General features: G+C 43.2%; 1 protein-coding gene across 2 annotated transcripts; it reads left to right on the top strand.

Annotated features, from left to right (window-relative positions):
- The first annotated feature begins 232 nt into the window (after positions 1 to 232).
- RDH11 (retinol dehydrogenase 11) lies at positions 233 to 19,553 on the top strand. 2 transcript variants are annotated; one of them, XM_004087167.3, is made up of 7 exons: positions 233 to 411; positions 2,968 to 3,086; positions 3,427 to 3,582; positions 4,778 to 4,882; positions 5,601 to 5,810; positions 11,170 to 11,359; positions 17,974 to 19,553. In XM_004087167.3, the coding sequence occupies exons 1-7, from the start codon at positions 338 to 340 to the stop codon at positions 18,074 to 18,076; spliced, it is 957 nt and encodes a 318-aa protein (XP_004087215.1). In that variant the 5' UTR covers positions 233 to 337; the 3' UTR covers positions 18,077 to 19,553. The 2 variants fall into 2 exon arrangements, with proteins under 2 accessions (XP_004087215.1, XP_003263646.1); XM_003263598.4 differs by lacking the exon at positions 5,601 to 5,810 and having other exon boundaries at positions 254 to 411.
- The last annotated feature ends 1,227 nt before the right edge of the window (positions 19,554 to 20,780 follow it).

The following is a 20,780-nucleotide window of genomic DNA, read 5'->3' as shown; positions in this document are numbered from 1 at the left end:
ACTGAACCAGGGACTGGACTTGGGTTTGGGGAGATAGAGGACTGCAGAGATTTCACAAACACCGCGGGTGGCCATAAGTGAGAGCTGGGTGAATGATCCCACAGGCCCTAAGCCCTAGATGTTTGGGGATTAGCGATGTATAAATTCAACTTCTGCCAGCGTCGGCGGCAGCGCTCCCACGTAGCCCGCCTGAGGCTGCCAAGCTCTGGACTACATTTCCCAGAAGGTCTGCTCCCCGGGCTGTCGCAATTTGAATTGGGGCGTGTCTAGAAAGAGAAGCCATAGTCGGCGAGCACCGCTGGGGCATCCGGCTCTGGTGCCGCTGCAGCCGGCAGAGATGGTTGAGCTCCTGTTCCCGCTGTTGCTGCTCCTGCTGCCCTTCCTTCTGTATATGGCTGTGCCCCAAATCAGGTCTGTGCAAATGTATTGCCTTCTCTTGAGAATTCTTGTTGCGGGGCGGGAGGGAAACATAGAATCCCCACCAAAGCTTTCTTGGAAAACTCCACTGGGGGGGCTCCAAGATGGCAGGGCCCAGAGTTCGGTGGGTTGGAGGCGAGGTCCAGCTGTCCTGGGTGCCAGGAGGAGACCCGAGACCCCAGGCGGGGAGAAAGGGCGGCACTCCGGGGCACCCTGCTTTTCCCTGGCCCGTTTTTCTTTTGTCTAAGCACCCCCTAATTCTGGCTCCAGGGAATCCCGAGGGTAAGGCTACCTCAAACGCTTGAGTTTCGGACCCTTCAATGGGATATGGCCCGACGCTGTTTTCCCCTTAATTCCCACGCCTTAAACCAGCCTTCGAGGCACAAAGGAGCGATTCCACATTTCGCCCTCTGAAACTGATAGCAATCGTAACATATGCGGCCCCATCCTTGCTCTCTGGTTACTGTTACAATCGCTTGTTCTGTGGGCGGATGTTGTAAAGGAGAAAAGTGAAAAGGAAGAGTGTTTGGTTATGAGCTCTATCCTGCCTTGCGAGCAGGAACACGGGGGATCTGAGTTAAGAGCTAGGGTACTGGGGCGGTGAGGGCTGGGAGAATGGTGGGAAGGTATTGACCAGGTGATAGATCAATCAGCCGAAGGCTGGCCAAGTGCCCCAGTGAATCAGCAGCGGGCTGTAAAACCGGCAGCCTGCTAATTGGTTCTAAGTAAGTCACCAGTGGTGACGGACCAGTGACTGAATAGACACACTCCTTCCCCAGGTGGGCGGTCTTAGTCCCAGTAGAACTTGAAGCTAGGCCAGATCACAGTCATTTCTTACCACAGTCACCTACTTTCCTTCTTTTATTTTTATTTTCTCTTCCCTCTCTGGTGCCCCTCTTCCAGTTATATTTTTTCTCCCTTCTGAACACTCAGTTCTCCCACATCTAGGCACACATGGTTTCTCACACTCAGATGAAAACACTGCTTTTTATCTTTTTTTTACTACAAGATCCTCTTATCCACATAGAATCTCAATGAAAAGTTGAACCAGAACTGAAAATAGTGCTCATACCCCAGAGGGATTTTTCTGGAAAAAAAAAAAAAAAAAAAAAAAAATATATATATATATATATATATATATATATATGTATGTATGTATTCCAGGAGCTGTATTCCCAACTCAGCAGGGTTATGGGAATCGGGCCAGAGCTGGACTTTTATAGTTGTCTCTTTCATTCCTGCTGGTTAAGGAGAAGAAAGAACTAAGTACAGTACTAAGTTGTCACTCCTGGAGCTACAGTAAGGGGATGTGGGAAACAGCCTGGAGGCTTGTTCTCTGAGGAGGGAGGTGATGCTTTGTGGGAACCATGAGTTAATCTGCCTCCCTGTCAGCATTTTCGCATTAAGCAGGTAGCTTCAGTGGCTAAGAGTATGTACCTTGCAATTCCAAGTTCAATGAAAAAGGCTGAAATGCTCTTTAAGAATGCACCTCCTGGTCTCCAGGTTAACCAGAGTCCCAACATTGCCAAGAAGAGAATAGGCCAGTCTGAAAACCGCCAATCTGTGTTTGTGCATTCATTCATTTGGAAAAGGCAATATAGTGTAGTGCTTAGAAACAAGGACTCTAGGCTGAGCTTGGCGACTCACACCTGTAATCCCAGCACTTTGGGAGGCCGAGGTGGGCGGATCACCTGAGGTCAGGAGTTTGAGACCATCCTGGCCAGCGTAGTGAAACCCCTTCTCTACTAAAAATACAAAAATTAGCTGGGCTTGGTGGCGCATGGGTGAGGGGGTGAGGCATGAGAATCGCTTGAACCTGGGAGGTGGAGGTTACAGTGAAGGTGGAAGTTGCAGTGAAGGTGGAGGTTGCAGTGAGCTGAGATCACGCCATTGCACTCCAGCCTGGGCAACAAGAGTGAAACTCTGTCTCAAAAAAAAAACAAAAAAAAAAAAAAAAAGAGAAAGAAAGAAACAAAGACTCTAATTAGACAAAGCAAGACTTGAATCCCAGCTCCCCTTTGTGCATACATAATCTTCTCTTTGTTTTAAGTGTGTGTGTGCATGCGTGTGGCTGTGTTTTTTTTTCTTTTTTCTTTTGTCCCAGAGTCACAAGCTTTCATAATTTTAACTTTTTGTATTGGATTAGCCATTTCTCAAGGCCATAAAATGCCAGTTGTGGACAGATTGACCTACAGAAACTAGTTATTTCTTCATCTGGGCTGAATCTTGTGATTTCCTAAGTCACAGGTGCCTTAGGGAGAGCGCAAACCAAAGCCAGGTGCCTGGCTAATCAGATATTCATCCAGTTCTTGTGCTGCAGAGAACAGCTGTAAGCTTTGCCCTTGTAATAGAATCACTTTTGTCTTTGAGCAAAAGCAGAAAACTTTTGTCATCTTTCCTCCAACTTTCCTTAAACGGACACTGTTTCCTTAAAAGGACAACAGTGGAAAGAACTAAAGCAAACCTCAGCCAGAAGACACGGAGTTGCAGGAACCTACTGGCTGAGACAGGAGAATGAAGAATTGATGAGCTCTCCTTCTCTATCTGCAGGAAAATGCTGTCCAGTGGGGTGTGTACATCAACTGCTCAGCTTCCTGGGAAAGTAGTTGTGGTCACTGGAGCTAACACAGGTATCGGGAAGGAGACAGCCAAAGAGCTGGCTCAGAGAGGCAAGTTTACTTCCTTTCAATTCCCTCCTATTACTGCTGTTTTACCCCTCACGGTAATGATGATTCATTCTCATTGTTTCTTCCCAGTTTTGGAATTCAAGAACACCTAAGGATTCCACTGATTTGCTGATCTGAAACTAGTACTATGCTCTACATATAATGGACCCTTAATGAATATTATTAATTTATTTTTCTTTACCTATTTGCTAATCAGATACCTCTCTTGTGAAGAAAGGGTAAAAATGTGTGTTTTTTAAAAAAGTATTGGAAATAACATTAGATTTATAATGCCAGCTCAAAAACAGAGCTGACCATTTCTCTTTCATATGTTGACTGACAGGAGCTCGAGTATATTTAGCTTGCCGGGATGTGGAAAAGGGGGAATTGGTGGCCAAAGAGATCCAGACCACGACAGGGAACCAGCAGGTGTTGGTGCGGAAACTGGACCTGTCTGATACTAAGTCTATTCGAGCTTTTGCTAAGGGCTTCTTAGCCGGTAAGTGTAGAACTAGAGAGACTATGTTGTGGGTCTTGAGGTCAACATGGCAGATTTAACTAAAAGGAAAAGGTCCCTCTTCCTTATAGAAGTGGTGGATAAAATATAGCCAAAAACTTTGTAGCTGAACTCATAGTCTCTGGGACATGATTTATGTCAAAGGGATATCTTCCAGAGGTAGAAACAAAAAGTGAATTCAAAACATCATAGCAGTGAGCAAGAGCTGAAGCCAGAAACCTCATGGAAGTCTCAGCACTCAGTACAGGCGTTTTAGGGTCTGGGGTCTAAATACTTATACAGGGATAGGAGATGAGGCCACAGGCCTTTGAGAGCTGGAGCTGTATTTGAGGTTCTACACAAAGTTGAGATTCACAAAGGGCCATCTGGTCCATACTATAGAGGCTAATAAAAATCCTGGCCACCAGCTCAGAGACATGACAAAGAAGTTTACCATCTCCCTAGACAAGATGGATAAAGACTCATCTGCAAAAAATTAGAACCCGAGCTGGCATCATCTGTGGGGTCCGAATTCATACCACCAAATGATACAAGGATATTTATGGGTTTGATTTTTGTATGTGTGTGTAATACTCTATGGGAAATTAACATAAAAACCTGTAGTGTCTCATCAAAAGCAAATCTAAGAGCACTCTATAGGCATATCCCCTTATAGCCCAGGGATCTAGGCCTTCAAGGAAAAAACTTTCACTGGTGTGAACTCATAGTCATAAATTACAAACCACATGAGGAAATGAACCATGAGAGAGAATTGGAAGATGCAATAAAGAGGTGAAGCAGGTGTTTATTTCTTTGGGGACCTGAATCCCAGGGCAGAGGTACATAGAGAACATTCTTTTTTCTCTTGCTTTGGAATCTTTCCATTCAGCTTGGGAAGTCTTTTTATTGAGAGAGGTGGATGAAACAATTCCCAAAAGCAGTGAGTAAGTAGCTCCCGAACTACAAAGATTAGGAAGGTCATTTGGTAGTATAAAATGGAATTTTGCCACATAGTAAAAGTAGGTGGGATTCAACTAAAGTCTTAAAATGAAAAACAATAGAAAATAAATATGAAGGAAAAATGGAGGGAAGGTTGAAGTCCTGCATCCTCACTTTCAAAGCCTGAGCGTGAGGCAGCTTTCTAAGATGTAATAGCCTTGGCTAGCCACTTCCATGCTCCATCGTCTTGTCCCTGCAGAGGAAAAGCACCTCCACATTTTGATCAACAATGCAGGAGTGATGATGTGTCCGTACTCGAAGACAGCAGATGGCTTTGAGATGCACATAGGAGTCAACCACTTGGGTAAGAAATCTGGCCTTATCACAAAGCTAGAGAGACCCAAAATTCTCTTTGGGAAACTTAGGGGTCAGATTGAGCCTTCTTGTTGTGTGATTGAACCTCAGGACCATAATAGACCATGTGTGCATAATAGTTTGGTCCTACCTGATAGCTGAGGAATACCTGAGGGCTGCTCCAGGTTCTGCCCGCTTTTTAATCTGTGATTTAGATTTGGTTTGCCTTGGTGCATTTTTTAACAGACTAACTGATTTAGGGGACTGTGTTGCTTTCTTAGTAGTGATCCTTGTGGCCAGCATCAGGTATAGGTCATCTGCTCTTTTTTTGTAGAGACAGGGTCTTGCTATGTTGTCCAGGCTGTTCTTGAACTCCTGGCCTCAGGCACCTTGCTGCTTCAGCCTCCTTAAGTGCTGAGATTGCAGGCGTAAGCCACTGCACCCAGCCAACCAGCTCTTAAGAATGAGATTAACCAAAGTAGGAATGAGCTGGGACTTCATATTCACATAGTCTAGACCTATCTCGCTTGTATAAGGATGCCTCATGTCTTTGGCTGTTGTTATTTCCCTAAACCTTCATTAAACTTGTTTTCTAGTTGATAATGAAAAGTTGGAGGGAAAGACCTTATTTCTGAATTATCTGCCTCCCACAGCTGAGGCCTGCTCACCACGACTCCTGTCATTCCCACATGGCCCTGAACTTCATTAATTCTAGTATTTCTCAACAGGTCACTTCCTCCTGACCCATCTGCTGCTAGAGAAACTAAAGGAATCAGCCCCATCAAGGATAGTAAATGTGTCTTCCCTCGCACATCACCTGGGAAGGATCCACTTCCATAACCTGCAGGGCGAGAAATTCTACAATGCAGGCCTTGCCTATTGTCACAGCAAGCTAGCCAACATCCTCTTCACCCAGGAACTGGCCCGGAGACTAAAAGGTGGGCCTAGAGGAAATGAGTGTGGAGACATGAGTCAGAGAGAGGCAGGTAAAAGCACAGGAATGGAAACTGTTTCCAGAGCCCAACACCTGGAGAGGACCTGCTTCCGTGGCTATAATTGGGTACAGTTTTAGTAGTCTACAACTGAATATTGGAGGTGGCTGGCTGAGACAGTGAGACTCTGACTTTGAGTCTGAAGGCCTGGCTTTACTACTTACTAGCTGCGTGATCTATAGCAAGTTACTTAACGTTTTTTTTTGTTTTGTTTTTTTTTTTTGAGATGGGATCTCGCTCTGTCACCCATGCTGGAGTGCAATGGTGCAATCTCGGCCCACTACCGACCTCCACCTCCCAGGTTCAAGTGATTCTCCTGCCTCAGCCTCCTGAGTAGCTGGGACTACAGGTGCGTGCCACCAGGCCTGGCTAATTTTTGTATTTTTAGTAGAGACAGGATTTCACCATGTTGGTCAGGGTGGTCTGAAACTCCTGACCTCAGGTGATCCACCCACCTTGGCCTCCCAAAGTGCTGGGATTTTAGGTGTGAGCCACCGCACCTGGCCATTACTTAACTTTTAAGACTTCCTTCTTCATATGTAAATGGGACTACTTCACAGTTTATTGTCATAATTAATTCAGGCTTCATAAGCAAGCCAAGATTTTTTACTCATAGTGAGACTGAGTAGGAGGGAAGGACCTGAACTGGCACTAGATAAAGGCAGTAGACTAAAACAGGTACTGGGAATATGGAGGGTCAAGGTCTCCCTTAAAAAGCGTCAAATAAGAGGGAAATACGTGCTTGAGAAGGGGAGTTTCCAGTCACAAATACACAGAGGTCCTTAGCACTGTCTACTCTGGATTTCTAATAAAGAGAAGGGAAATCGAGGGTGAACTATGCTAGGAATTGAGGCAGGCAGAATGCAGGCTCAAGGAATCAGGCACAGGTGCCCCATAGTTGGAATAGGATCATCCTACCAAATGAACATCTGTGAGATGGGAAGGAAACTGGTGGTTAGCTCAGTCCTTATGCCCAGTTTGTGCCCAGGGCATGACATCTTTTATCAGTTTAGGATAGATAAGGGTAACTGGATGGTGAAAACTATCCAAAGAGTTGATCAGGGAGCTAGGGTGGCCTGGAGGTGGAAAGATGGGTCCAGTGGTGAGAATTCACTAATACGTGAATGCGCTAACTCTGATAGTTGTGAGGATTCAGTGGAAAATCATTATGGTGCAGTAAAATAACCCTGGTTTGACAGAAGATTCATTCATTCAGCCATTCAGCAGACATGTATTCGGTGCCCATGTTGTTCCGTGCACTGGGTTAGGGGGCAGGGGGTGAGTTGGTGAACAAGATAGGTATAGTCTCTTCCTTGCTTTGGTTTACATCTAACGGGGGAGAAAGACTATTAGCAAGTCTTTATACAAACTATTAAATGTAAAATCAGTCTAGTAATGCATGAATAATTCTCATTGTAAAAAGTTCAAATAAGGTCAGGCACAGTGGCTCACACCTTTAATCCCAGGCACTTTAGGAGGCCAAAACCGGAGGATTACTTGAGGCCAGTTCGAGATCAGCCTGGGCAAAATAGTGAGACCTCATCTCCTCTACCAAAAAAAAAAAAAAAAAAAAAAAAAGGGTTCAAAGCATATGGAAGTATGTAGAATTAAGGTGAAAAACCACCTTCATTTATTCCCCTTTTCCCCCTGCTCTTCTCCCTTCCTGTGACCATTATCAACAGCTTGTGTGCCCCTTTCCAATAATTTTCCTATGCATTTACATATGTATGTATCACGCACAAGGAACTGAAACTCCAACACAGTATCTTGGAGATCTTTCCATTTAGTACATATGGTTTTACCCCTTAATTGTATTGGCTGTATTGTATTTCGTAGTATAGATGTGCCTTAGTGTATTTATGTATTTCCTTAACATCTGGATTGTTTCCTTTTTGTTGTGGCTGTTTAATTATAATTGTGATAAATGTTACAAAGGAGAAGTACCAGGACTTATAACGGATTTTAGTGGGAGTCTTGGGGGGACCTTATTCAGTCTGAGGGTTCAGGGAAGACTTTTCTGAAGAAGTGAGTTGCATGCTGAGCCCCGAAGGATGATTAGAAATTAAATGGATTAGAGGTACTGATGGAATGTGGAGGCTGAGGCTGGGTGCGGCGGCTCACCCCTGTAATCCCAGCACTTTGGGAGGCCTAGGCTGGTGGATCACCTGAGGTCAGGAGTTCGAGAACATCCTGGCCAACTTGGTGAAACCCCCGTCTCTACTAAAAATACAGAAATTAGCCAGGTGTGGTGGCAGGCGCCTGTAATCCTAGCTACTGGAGAGGCTGAGGCAGGAGAATGGCCTGAACCTGGGACAGAGTTTGCAGTGAGCAAAGATCACGCCATTGCACTCCAGCCTGGGCGTCACGAGTAAAACTCTGTCACAAAAAATGAAAAAAAAAAAAAAAAAAAGGTGGGGGCCAGACGTGGTGGCTCATGCTTGTAATCCCAGCAATTTGGGAGGCTGAGGTGGGCAGATCACCTGAGGTCAGGAGTTCAAGACCAGCCTGGCCAACATGGAGAAACTCCATCTCTACTAAAAATACAAAATTAGCCGAGCATGTTGGCGTGTGCCTGTAGTCCCAGCTGCTCAGGAGGCTGAGGCAGGAGAATTGCTTGAACCTGGGAGGCAGAGGTTGTGGTGAGCCGAGATCACACCATTGCACCCCAGCCTGGGCAACAAGAGTGAAACTCCATCTCAAAAAACAAAATAAAAAAAAATGTGGAGGCTGAGAAACATTCCAGGCAGAAGGAGGAGAATGTACAAAGGTCCAGGCTCAGTTTGAGAAACAGTGAAGGTTACCATTGGTAGGTTGTAGAAAGCAAGAGTAATAAAGATCTGAGCTGAGACTGGTGAGGTAGGTAGAGGCCAAACCCTCAGAGGCCGCAGTAAGGATTTTAGTGTTTATTCTAAGAGCAATGGGAAACCTTTAAAATTAAAGCCTTTTCAAAATGGGGGCAAGAGGGGTTGCAGCAGTTGATTTCATCAGCAGAGGCGAGAAATGAGGGTAGTTTGGACTAGGTGGTGGAATTGGAGGGTAGTAGAAACTTCTGAGAGAGATTTGGTTTGGGAAAGCTTGTTGACTGGAGATGCATGCTTTAGGTGGGCATTCATCAAGAACCCTTTTGCCTGATTGGGCGTGTCAGGAACACTGCAAGAACCGGGTTTGGCTTTAAAAGTAGAAATCAATTTGGGACCTCTGAGTCTGCATTTTACTATGGTCATCTAGGGAGATGTTGAGTAGGCAGTGGGGAATAATACAGCTGTGTCTGCAGCTGTCAGTCCACAAAGACCTGAAAAATTCTGTTTCTTCAAAGCTTTACACTAAAACTCATTTGGCAGCAAAACATTTCCCGTACTAGGGAGATTAGATTAGTAGGCAGTGTATGTGTACATTTCATATTACCTTTCTACAATCAGAAAAAAAAATTGAAGTATGTCTGGCCCCAACGTTTTCAATAAAGGATTGGGGGCCTGAAACAGCATGTGCAAAAGTGTCATTTAGCACTTACCATGCATCAGGCACTCTTTTTTTTTTTTTTTTTTGCGCCAGTGTCTCGCTCTGTCGCCCAGGCTGGAGTGCAGTGGCACGATATCAGCTCACTACAACCTCTGCCTCCCCGGTTCAAGTCATTCTCCTGCCTCAGCCTCCCAAGTAGCTGGGATTACAGGTGCACACCACCACGCCTGGCCAATTTTTTCTATTTTAGTAGAGACGGGGTTTCACCGTGTTGCCCAGGCTGGTCTATAACTCCTGAGCTCAGGCAGTCCACCTGCCTTGGCCTCCCAAAATGCTAGGCTTATAGGTGTGAGCCACCACGCCAGCTGCATCAGGCACACATTTAAGACCTTTAACATAGGCCGGGTGCGGTGGCTCACGCTTGTAATCCCAGCACTTTGGGAGGCCGAGGCGGGCGGATCACGAGGTCAGGAGATCAAGACCAGGTGAAACCCCGTCTCTACTAAAAATACAAAAAATTAGCCGGGCGTGGTGGCGGGTGCCTGTAGTCCCAGCTACTCGGAGAGGCTGAGGCAGGAGAATGGCGTGAACCCGGGAGGCGGAGCTTGCAGTGAGCCGAGATCTCGCCACTGCACTCCAGCCTGGGCGACAGAGCGAGACTCCGTCTCAAAAAAAAAAAAAAAAAAAAAAAAAAAGACCTTTAACATATATGAACTCATTTAATCCTCATAACCACGCTGTGAAGTGTATAGGTATTGATTATTCCCATTTTAGAGATGAAGAAATGAGTCACAAAAGGGAACTTGCCCAAGGTTACACAGCTAGTGAGTGGAGCCAGGATTTGAAACTGGGCAGTCTGTCTACAAAATCCATGCCCATAACCACCACATTGTGTTGACTCCCAGTGTGTCTGCAGTTCAGAGGAGCAGTTTGGACTGCGGACAAAATGTGAGCACCGTAGAATTATGGAGAGGGAGTCTGGTGAGCCATGAGAACTCCAACATTTAATGTTTGTGTAGAAGATGATGAACTGGTCCAGAAAACTGAGACAGAGCAGCCAGAAAGGTTAGGAAAACCAGAAGTGGTGTAGGCTTATGGAAGCCAATGAAAAAGAAGACTTTAAGAAGGGGATGGGCGCCTGTAATCCCAGCACTTTGCGAGGCCAAGGTGAGCAGATCACTTGAGGTCAGGAGTTCGAGACCAGTCTGGCTAACATGATGAAATCCCGTCTCCACTAAAAATACAAAAATTAGCCTGGTGTGGTGGCGCACGCCTGTAGTCCCAGCTACTTGGGAGGGTGAGGCAGGAGAATCACTTGAACCTAGAAGGCAGAGGTTGCAGTGAGCCAAGATCATGCCACTGCACTCCAGCCTGGGCAAGAGAGCGAGACTGTCTCAAAAAAAAAAAAAAAGAGTGGGGGGGGATGGGGTGGGTGTGGTGGCTCATGCCTGTAATTCTAATACTTTGGGAGGCCAAGGTGGGAAGATTGTTTGAGGCCAGGAGTTCAAGACCAGCCTGGTCAACATAGGGAGACCCCATCTCTAAAAAAGAAGGGGGTGGTCAACGATGTTAAGTGCTGCTGAGAGGATGAGTCTTGGCTCTGCTGATTCCTGACAGGGGAGTTTCCAGTCACAAATACACAGAGGTCCTTAGCACTGTCTACTCTAGAGCCTTCTTAAATCTGTGAGATGGAAGTATAAATTACTGTGAGCAGTACTTCTGAAGTCACCATGGGCAAAAGAGTCCATATGTGAAGGTCACATGCTTATTTACGTCCTTTTCTGTTTTGGGCCATTCTGCAAAATCAAGTCCTGTCTTCCCCTCTCTTCATGCCACCCCCAACCAGGCTCTGGCGTTACGACGTACTCTGTACACCCTGGCACAGTCCAATCTGAACTGGTTCGGCACTCATCTTTCATGAGATGGATATGGTGGCTTTTCTCCTTTTTCATCAAGACTCCTCAGCAGGGAGCCCAGACCAGCCTGCACTGTGCCTTAACAGAAGGTCTTGAGATTCTAAGTGGGAATCATTTCAGGTATGAATGTTATCTCTTTTTGCAGATGAGATTTATTGCTCAAAGGAAATAATTTGGGTTTGTCTGGGTATACCCTTTTTTAAAAGTACATTGTCTAATATAGCTTTTGTCTTTTAGCTCTAGAGTTTTTACCTTTTAGTAGGGGAATTTGACTCTCTTTTTTGTAATAACTGCTACATTTGATTTTATGCCATCTTTTATACTGATAATTATGCATTATGTTTCTTTTCTTCCTGTCTTTCTTATGTCGGTCCAGTTTTCTTTATTCTTTTTTGGATTCCTAATTCTATTGTTTTACATTAAAAAGAATTTAAAAAGAATTTGAGGCCGGGCGCAGTGGCTTACGCCTGTAATCCCAGCACTTTGGGAGGCCAAGGTGGGCAGATCACCTAAGGTCAGGCGGAGCTCTGCCTCAAAAAAAAAAAAAAAAAAAGAATTTGAATCTGTATTTCTCTATTGTCTTCAGGATTGAAATACTACTACCTATGGACTCCCCTCTCAAATAAGCGAAGACATTTACAATGATTTAAATGTAGAGAATTTTGAATATAACACAGGGGTAGATAAAATAGTGCACTGAGCCTGCATATAATGGAGCCTCAGCTACCATTAACCCATGGCCAATTCTGCCCTATCCCCATTCTCTACCCCTTTCCATATTTTTCTTCTCCCATATTATTTTGAAGCAAATCCCAGGCATCACATAAGATCAAAATTTTAACATGTTTTTACCTCTACTTCAGGTTATTGTTGAAATGACCTGAAATTTTAGGGAAGTAGCTGAAAATAGCATTAAGATTGGAAAGAAAGGTAGACAGATTATGAGAGGCCTATAATGCCAGCCTTGTGGAGGAGCCCCCAGAGTTGTTTCAGTAGACAGACATAATCTGGTCTGTGCTTTAGAAACTTTGTTTCATGAATGAATAATTAACCTAGTGAGAAAGAGAGTTCCGGAAAGTTGTAATGAAAGGAATGGTAATGTGAAAGAGGCCCTGAAGCAGCAGAATTTTTATCACTGGATGATTAATTAAATGAGGGGATGAGGGAGGCTTTGCTAACCTGAATTTCAAGCCTGAATGAGGTTGATGATGACATTAACTAGGACAGCAGACATGGAAAAGTAATGTGTGGAACTTAGGGTTCTTGGATTCCAAAGCAGTTGAAAGGGACTTTGTCTAGCTTAAGCAAGAAGGAAATTTATTAAAATATTAGTAGGGAGAGGAGGGACCCCTAGGTTCAAAGGGAAGACTGAAGAGCCAGGCTAAGAAGAGTTAGAGTGGCAGTCAGCTAGCCGGGGCATTGCTGCTAGAGTGAGCGAATGCCAGCTATCTTTAGTGTTTAGGTTTTATTGCTTATCATCCACTCTCTAGGGAGGAAGCATTGGATCTCCTTCCTCCCATCCCTTCATTTTTACTCTTTTGATTAGAGGCAAACAGGGACTTTATTAATGCTCTCTTCAAACTATATTGAGGGGAAAAGGTAATTCTGCAGAAGGAAATCAGGTTGCTACTGCCAAAAGAAAGTAGAATGTTCAGCCAAAGAGTAACAGTTGTCCACTGTGTAATAAACCTGGCTCTGTACATGTTGCGTGTGTGTTATCTATAAGGCATGCAAGTAGAAATGTATAGCAGATAGTTGGAAATGTGGTTCTGAAGTATAAGAAGATAGATTTATATAGTATACTGGATTGATTTTCCAAGAGTGACTGGATTCTTCTTCCCTAGAGATTTTAAGAAAAAAAAAAAAAATAACCCTTTATCTCGGTTTTGACTGAGTGGTTTAAAGAAAGTCAGCTCTAAATCCATAACTTACTATTGGATTGACTTTTGAAGAGCCTTTCCTGTGCTATGGATTCTTAATTCATTTCGAAGATCCAACAGCAGCCGTGTAGACCACCATCAAGAAATGAACTAAAAGTCTGTTTTGATTGAAGCCTTAAGATTTTTGCACTGGCTATTCTTTCTGCCTGCAACCACTAGTCTGCTTTATGTCTCTAAGAATTTGCCTTTACTGGACATTTCATATAAATGGAATCATATGGTATGTGGCCTTTTGTGACTGACTTCTTTTACTTAGCTTAATGTTATCGAGGTTCACCCATGCCAAAGCATATGTCAGTACTTCATTTCTTTTTATTGCTGCATAACATTTCATTGTATAGATTTGCCACATCTTATTTATTCATTCATCAGGTGATGGGCATTTGGGTTTGCACTTTTTAGCTATTTGAATAATACTTCTGTGACCATTTGTGTAGAAATTTTTGTGTGGACATTTCTCTTGGGTACATGGAAGTGGAATTTCTGGGTTATATGGTAACTGTGTTTAACTGCTGAGGAACTGCCAAACTTTTCCAAAGTGACTGCCCCATTTTACATTCCCACCAGCAGTCTATGAGTGTTCTAATTTCTTCACATCCTCAACAACAGTTGTTATTGTCTCTCCTTTTGAGTTTAGCCATCCTAGTGAGTATGAAGGAATATCTTGTTTTTATTTTCATTTCATTTTCCTACTAATGATGTTGAACATTTTTTCATGCGCTTTTTGGTTCATTTGTTTCTTTGTTGGGGAAATGTCTATTCAAGTCCTTTGCCCATTTTTAAGTTGGATAATTGTCTTTTTATTGTTGAGTTGCAAGAGTTCTTAATAGTCTAGATACGAGTTCCTTGTCAGATACATAATTTGCAAATATTCTCTCATTCTGTGGGTTGTCTTTTAAGTTTCTTAGTGGTATCTTTTGAAATATAAAACTTTTAAATTTTGATGAAGTCCAGTTTATCTATTTGTTGTTACTTGTGCAGTCGTATCTAAGAAATCATTGCCTTACCCAAGGTCACAAAGATTTACTACTGTCTTTAGTAAAGACAGTTTTCTGTTACTATAACAGAATACCACAGACTGGGTAATTTCTAAAGAAATTTACGTAGCTCATGGTTCGGGAGGCTGAGGAGTCTAAGAACATGGTGCCTGGCATTTGGTTGGGGCCTTCTTGCTGTGTCATAATATGGCAGAGGGCATCACATATGTGAGAGGGCAAGCAAGAACAAACCCACTCCCATGATAGTGACATTAATCCATGTATGAGGGCAAAGCCTTTATTAATTAATCTGTTCATGAAGGCAGAGGGATTAAGTTTCCAACATGTGATTTTTTAAGGGATACATTCAAACCATAGCAACCCCTGTTTTCTTCTAATAGTTTTATAGTTGTAGCATTACATAGGTCTGTGATCTATTTTGAACTATTTTTATTTTATTTTATAATTCTTATCTTTTTGAGACGGAATCTTGCTCTGTGACCCAAGCTGCTCACTGCAACCTCTGCCTCCCGGGTTCAAGCAATTCTCCTGTCTCAGCCTCCCGAGTAGCTGGGACTACAGGTGCACACCACCACGCCTGGCTAATTTTTGTATTTTTAGTAGAGATGGGGTTTTGTCATGTTGGTCAGGCTGGTCTGCAACTCCTGACTTCAAGTGATCCACCCTCCTCAGCCTCCCAAAGTGCTGGGATTATAGGCGTGAGCCACCACACCCGGCCTTGAACTAATTTTTGTATATGATATGAGGTAGGGGTCAACCTTCATTCTTTTGCATGTGGATATCCAGTGCCTTAGCACCATTTGTTGAAAAGACAGTTTTCTACCCATTGAATTGTCTTGGTATCTGTATTAGTCTGCTCAGGCTGCCACAGCAGAATCCCACAGACTGGGTGGCTTAAACAATATAAATTTATTTTCTCACACTTCTGGAGACTGAAAGTCCAAGATCAAGGTGCTGGCCTGGTTGGTCTCTGGTGAGGCCTGCCTTCCTGACTTCCAAATGGATGCCTTTTCTCTGAGCCCTTGCATGGCCTTTCCTCTATGTACACACACTCCTGGTGTCTCTTCCTCTTTTTATAAGGACACTAGTCCTGTTGGATTAGGGCCCTGCCCTGATGACCTCATTTAACCTTAGTTACCTCCTTAAAGGCCCTGTCTTTACATACAGTCACACTGGGGGTTAGGGCTTTAACATATTAATTTTGGGGGAACACAATTGGAGTATAACAGTAAGCTTGTCAAAAATCAATTGACCATAAATATAAGGGTTTATGTTTCACTTTTCTGTTCCGTTCATTTGTATGTCTGTCCTTATGCCCGTATCACACTATCTTGATTACTATAGCATTGCAGTAAGTTTTGAAATTAGTTTATCTTTTACCTATACTAATTCTTAGCAAAATCCCCCTGGAAATGTCAATACTGTGACCATGCTGATGCCATAGGCACACTTAAATAGCTCTTACTTGGCTGGGCGCGGTGGCTCACGCCTGTAATCCCAGCATTTTGGGAGGCTGAGGTGGGCAAACTACTTGAGCCCAGGAGTTCAAGACCAGCCTAGGCAACATAATGAGACCCCATCTCTATAAAAAATGCAAAAATTAGCCAGGCGTGGTGGCGTGTCCCTGTGGTCCTGGCTACTTGAGAGGCTGAGGTAGGAGGATCACCTGAGCCTGAGGAGGTTGTAGTGAGCTGCGATGGCACCACTGCACTCCAGCCTGGGCAACAGTGAGACCCTGTCTAAAAAAAGCAACCAGAAAGCTCCTGCTGTAGTATTTGATTACTTTTTATAGCCTACAAGGAAGCTTCATGTCAACTGTGTTCTTTGCTCTTCACTGTAACCTTATGAAGAGTATAAGGCACAGTGCAGTGGAGGACGCAGAGGCTTACCAAGGCTGAGTCATTTCCAGAGAGTGATACAGCCTTGTGGTTCTCACTGATGATCTTTTCACTAAGAAATGGCAAGTGGTACTGGTCATACTGTTGAGTCTTCTTAAACAGAAGTACTGATAAGACTTGTTTTGTAAATGTGATGATATTTTGAAATGGTATTTCTCAAACTTTAGTGTGTTCAAGAATCATCTGGAGAACTAGTTGAAAACAGATTCCTGGACCACAACCCTAGAGATTCTCATTCAGTATGTCTGGAGTAGGGCTGGAGAATTTCTAACAAGCTCCCAGTTGATGCTCCTGCTGCTGGTTTGTGGTGCACACTTTGAATCCCACCGTCTTACTGGACATAGTGTTAAGAGTTTGCATATATAGTTAATTCAGACTTGTCAACTCTTTCACCTTCAGAATTTGCTTAGAATACTGAGGAAGCAATTTTCTTGAAACAGTATACTTTTAAAAATTGTTTCCTCACATGACTTTAAAGATTGTAATCCATTCAATCATTTTTTTAAAAACTTTGACTGAATGCTTACCAGATGTATACCAGATCCAGAGAATACGAAAATGAGTAAGAATTGTCCCTAAGAAAATTTTCTGCATTGGAATTATAAAATTATAAAACTTGGAATTACAGGCTGGGTGCAGTGGCTCACGCCTGTAATCCCAGCACTTTGGGAGGCCGAGGCAGGCGGATCACTTGAGGTCAGGAGTTCAAGACCAGCCTGGCCAACATGGCAAAACCCTGTCTCTACTAAAAATACAAAAATTAGCCAGTCATGGTGGCAGGTGCCTATAACCCCAGCTACTCTGGAGGCTGAGGCAGGAGAATTGCTCAAACCTGGGAGGCGGAGGTTGCAGTGAGCTGAGATCGCGTCACTGCACTCCAGCCTGGGCGACAGTGTGAGACTCCGCCTCCAAAAAAAAAAAAAAACTTGGAATTACAGCAATGAAGAGAGGGTATATGAAACACTTTGCTATGACTTGAATGTGTCCCTCAAGGTTCGTATGTTGGAAACTTAAGCCTCAATACAACAGTGTAGAGAGGCAGGGCCTTTAAGAGGTAAATTAGGTCACAAGGGCAGCCCTCATGAATGGATTAATGCTATTATCTCTGGAATGGGTTCATTATCGTGGGAGTGGTTCCTTATTAAAGGATGACTTGGGTCCCCTTCCCTCTCTTACCCATGTGATGCCTTCCATCTTGTTATGACACAGCAAGAAGGCCTTCATCAGATGCCAGCCCCTTGATCTTGGACTTCTCAGCTTCCATAATCATAAGCCAGTTTCTGTATGCTCATTGTAGTTACCCAGTTTGTCGTATTCTGTTACAGCACCACAAAATGGACCAAGACACCTGGTACCTTGGTTTTACCATTTCTTTTCTGTGTCGCCTTTTCCTTTTGTTGTTTTCGAAGCTGGCTTTACTTCTCATGAGTTTACAAACAGTATAACTTCAAGTAGTCCAGAAATAAGCATTTTTTTTTTTTAAACTACTCCAAGCATCTCTGACCAATGTGAATAGCAGGATCTCAGCTATATGACATTGTCCAAGGCCCTGTAGAATGGGCCTTATGGACTTACTTGAAGAAGATGGATATACATGGGTGTCAGGCAGGCACTGATATTAAATTATATAAATAGGGGAATATAAAGACCAAATGTATGCATTATATATCAAACAAAGCATTCCGATGAGAGGTGGTCTAGCGAGGAGATCTGAAATGGGAATTACATTTTCTCTGGCTATGGACTGGAGAATGAAGAGATAAGGACAAACACTGGCCCTGTGAAGTACATGGAGAACATGTGATCCCTGGTTGTTTTTATGTCATATTCCTTATCTCTGGCAGATGGCAGACTTCATTCTTAACACTGTGCTTCATACCTTTCTCTTTACCTTCCAGTGACTGTCATGTGGCATGGGTCTCTGCCCAAGCTCGTAATGAGACAATAGCAAGGCGGCTGTGGGATGTCAGTTGTGACCTGCTGGGCCTCCCAATAGACTAACAGGCAGTGCCAGTTGGACCCAAGAGAAGACTGCAGCAGACTATACAGTACTTCTTGTCAAAATGATTCTTCTTCAAGGTTTCCAAAACCTTTAGCACAAAGAGAGCAAAACCTTCCAGCCTTGCCTGCTTGGTGTCCAGTTAAAACTCAGTGTACTGCCAGATTCGTCTAAATGTCTGTCATATCCAGATTTACTTTGCTTCTGTTACTGCCAGAGTTACTAGAGATAGCATAATAGGATAAGAAGACCCTCATATGACCTGCACAGCTCATTTTCCTTCTGAAAGAAACTACTACCTAGGAGAATCTAAGCTATAGCAGGGATGATTTATGTGAATTTGAACTAGCTTCTTTGTTCACAATTCAGTTCCTCCCAACCAACCAGTCTTCACTTCAAGAGGGCCACACTGCAACCTCTGCTAACATGAATGACAATGACTTGGCTCAGGAGCAGGGCTTGACCAGGCATGGTGGATCACCAGAGGTCAGTAGTTCAAGACCAGCCTGGCCAACGTGGTGAAACCCCACCTCTACTAAAAATTGTGTATATCTTTGTGTGTCTTCTTGTTTATGTGTGCCAAGGGAGTATTTTCACAAAGTTCAAAACAGCCACAATAATCAGAGATGGAGCAAACTAGTGCCATCCAGTCTTTACGCAAATGAAACGCTGCAAAGGGAAGCAGATTCTGTATATGTTGGTAACTATCCACCAAGAGCACATGGGTATCAGGGAAGAAGTAAAAAAAAAGAAGGAGAATACTGGAAGATAATGCACAAAATGAAGGGACTAGTTAAGGATTAAGAAAATAGCAAAAGACATTAAATATACTAACACAGCTATGGAGGAATTGAGGGCAAGCACCCAAGACTGATGAGGTCTTAACAAAAACCAGTGTGGCAAAAAAAAAAAAACCAAAAAAAAAAAAACTAAAAACAAAAAGAAAAAAACCAATTCTTCATTCAGAAAAATTATCTTAGGGACCGATATTAGTAATTATGGTCAATTTAATAATCTTTTGGGGCATTTCCTTACATTGTCTTGACAAGATTAAAATGTCTGTGCCAAAATTTTGTATTTTATTTGGAGACTCCTTATCAAAAGTAATGCTGCCAAAGGAAGTCTGAGGAATTAGTAGTGTTCGCATCACTTGTTTGGAGTGTGCTATTCTAAAAGATTTTGATTTCCTGGAATGACAATTATATTTTAACTTTGGTGGGGAAAAGAGTTATAGGACCACAGTCTTCACTTCTGATATTTGTAAATTAATCTTTTATTGCACTTGTTTTGACCATTAAGCTATATGTTTAGAAATGGTCATTTTATGGAAAAATTAGAAAAATTCTGATAATAGTGCAGAATAAATGAATTAATGTTTTACTTAATTTATATTGAACTGTCAATGACAAATAAAAATTCTTTTTGATTATTTTTTGTTTTCATTTACCAGAATAAAAACGAAGAATTAAAAGTTTGATTACAGTCAAAAGAAGAAAATACTGTTCATTATTATGGTTATGCAATGATTTCTCATTCTAAAGAATAGTTTGTTCCAGAGTCTAGCTACAGTGTAATCTCAATCCACATGCTATTAATTTAGGTTGTGTGATAATCTGATTATTCATTCACCATTTCCTACTTAACCTTTTTTGACACTCTTCACAGACACTTTTTCTACATTTCTTGATCATTCCGGGCCATTTTTTTTTCTCTTTTCTTTTCTTTTTAATTAGAGACAGGGTCTTGCTTTGTTGCCCAGACTGGCCTCAAACTCTCGGCTCAAGCGATCCTCCCGCCTCGGCCTCCCAAAGTGCTGGGGTACAGTTGTGAGCCACGGCACCCAGCCCCAGGCTATTGATCTTTTTTTTGCACCTGCCCCTTATTTCTGTACTGTGACAAGTCCCAGCATTGTGTTGTGGGACTTACACAGTATACTCACTATCCTCAGACTTTGTCATGTCTATGCTCTGTGCATATTAAGAGCTTAACCAAACTGTGTTGAATCAACAGCCAATGAACTTGATCTAATAAAAATGAGGGCCTAGGAGATACAAATTAGCAAAGCATTTTCTCCTGAGCAGTCATACATCTTTTAATATTTGTAGGCAGTTTAAAATTGAGCTCCCAAGCAAACCTTTGAGAACAGACACCTTGAGCAAACCATGAAATTGGTGAAAATAAAAATTTAATTTTTTTGAGAGAGGGTCTTGCTCTGTCACCCAGGCTGGAGTGTGGTGGCATGATCTCAGCTCACTGCAACCACTGCCTCCCGGGTTCAGGCGATTCTCCTGCCTCAGCCTCCCGAGTAGCTGGGATTACAGGCGCCCACCACCACGCTTGGCTAATTTTTGTGTTTTTAGTGGAGACGGGGGTTTCACCATGTTGGCCAGCCTGGTCTCGAACTCCTGACCTGAAGTGATCCTCCCGCCTCGGCCTCCCAAAGTGCTGGGATGACGCGTGAGCCACCATGCCCGACGTGAAGACAGGAATTTTATACCCATGGAGTGCAGGAAAGGACCTTGTAATTTTTAACACGTGACACTTAGTGGCAGATGAGACCTAATGAAGCCAGGCCCACCTTCCACACCAGATTATAAATTCCCCTGGAGCAGAGGGTAAATGTTTTATTCACCAACATGCCCAGATCCCTCGCAATGCCTACGCTTGACAAACACCTGTTGTGAACAAGTGCACGAGGCAGCCTAG

Source organism: Nomascus leucogenys, chromosome 1a (genome assembly GCF_006542625.1).
Source record: "Nomascus leucogenys isolate Asia chromosome 1a, Asia_NLE_v1, whole genome shotgun sequence".
Classification (NCBI taxonomy): Eukaryota; Metazoa; Chordata; class Mammalia; order Primates; family Hylobatidae; genus Nomascus; species Nomascus leucogenys.
Note: the sequence above shows the minus strand (reverse complement) of the source record. Positions and strands in the feature narration are given on the sequence as shown.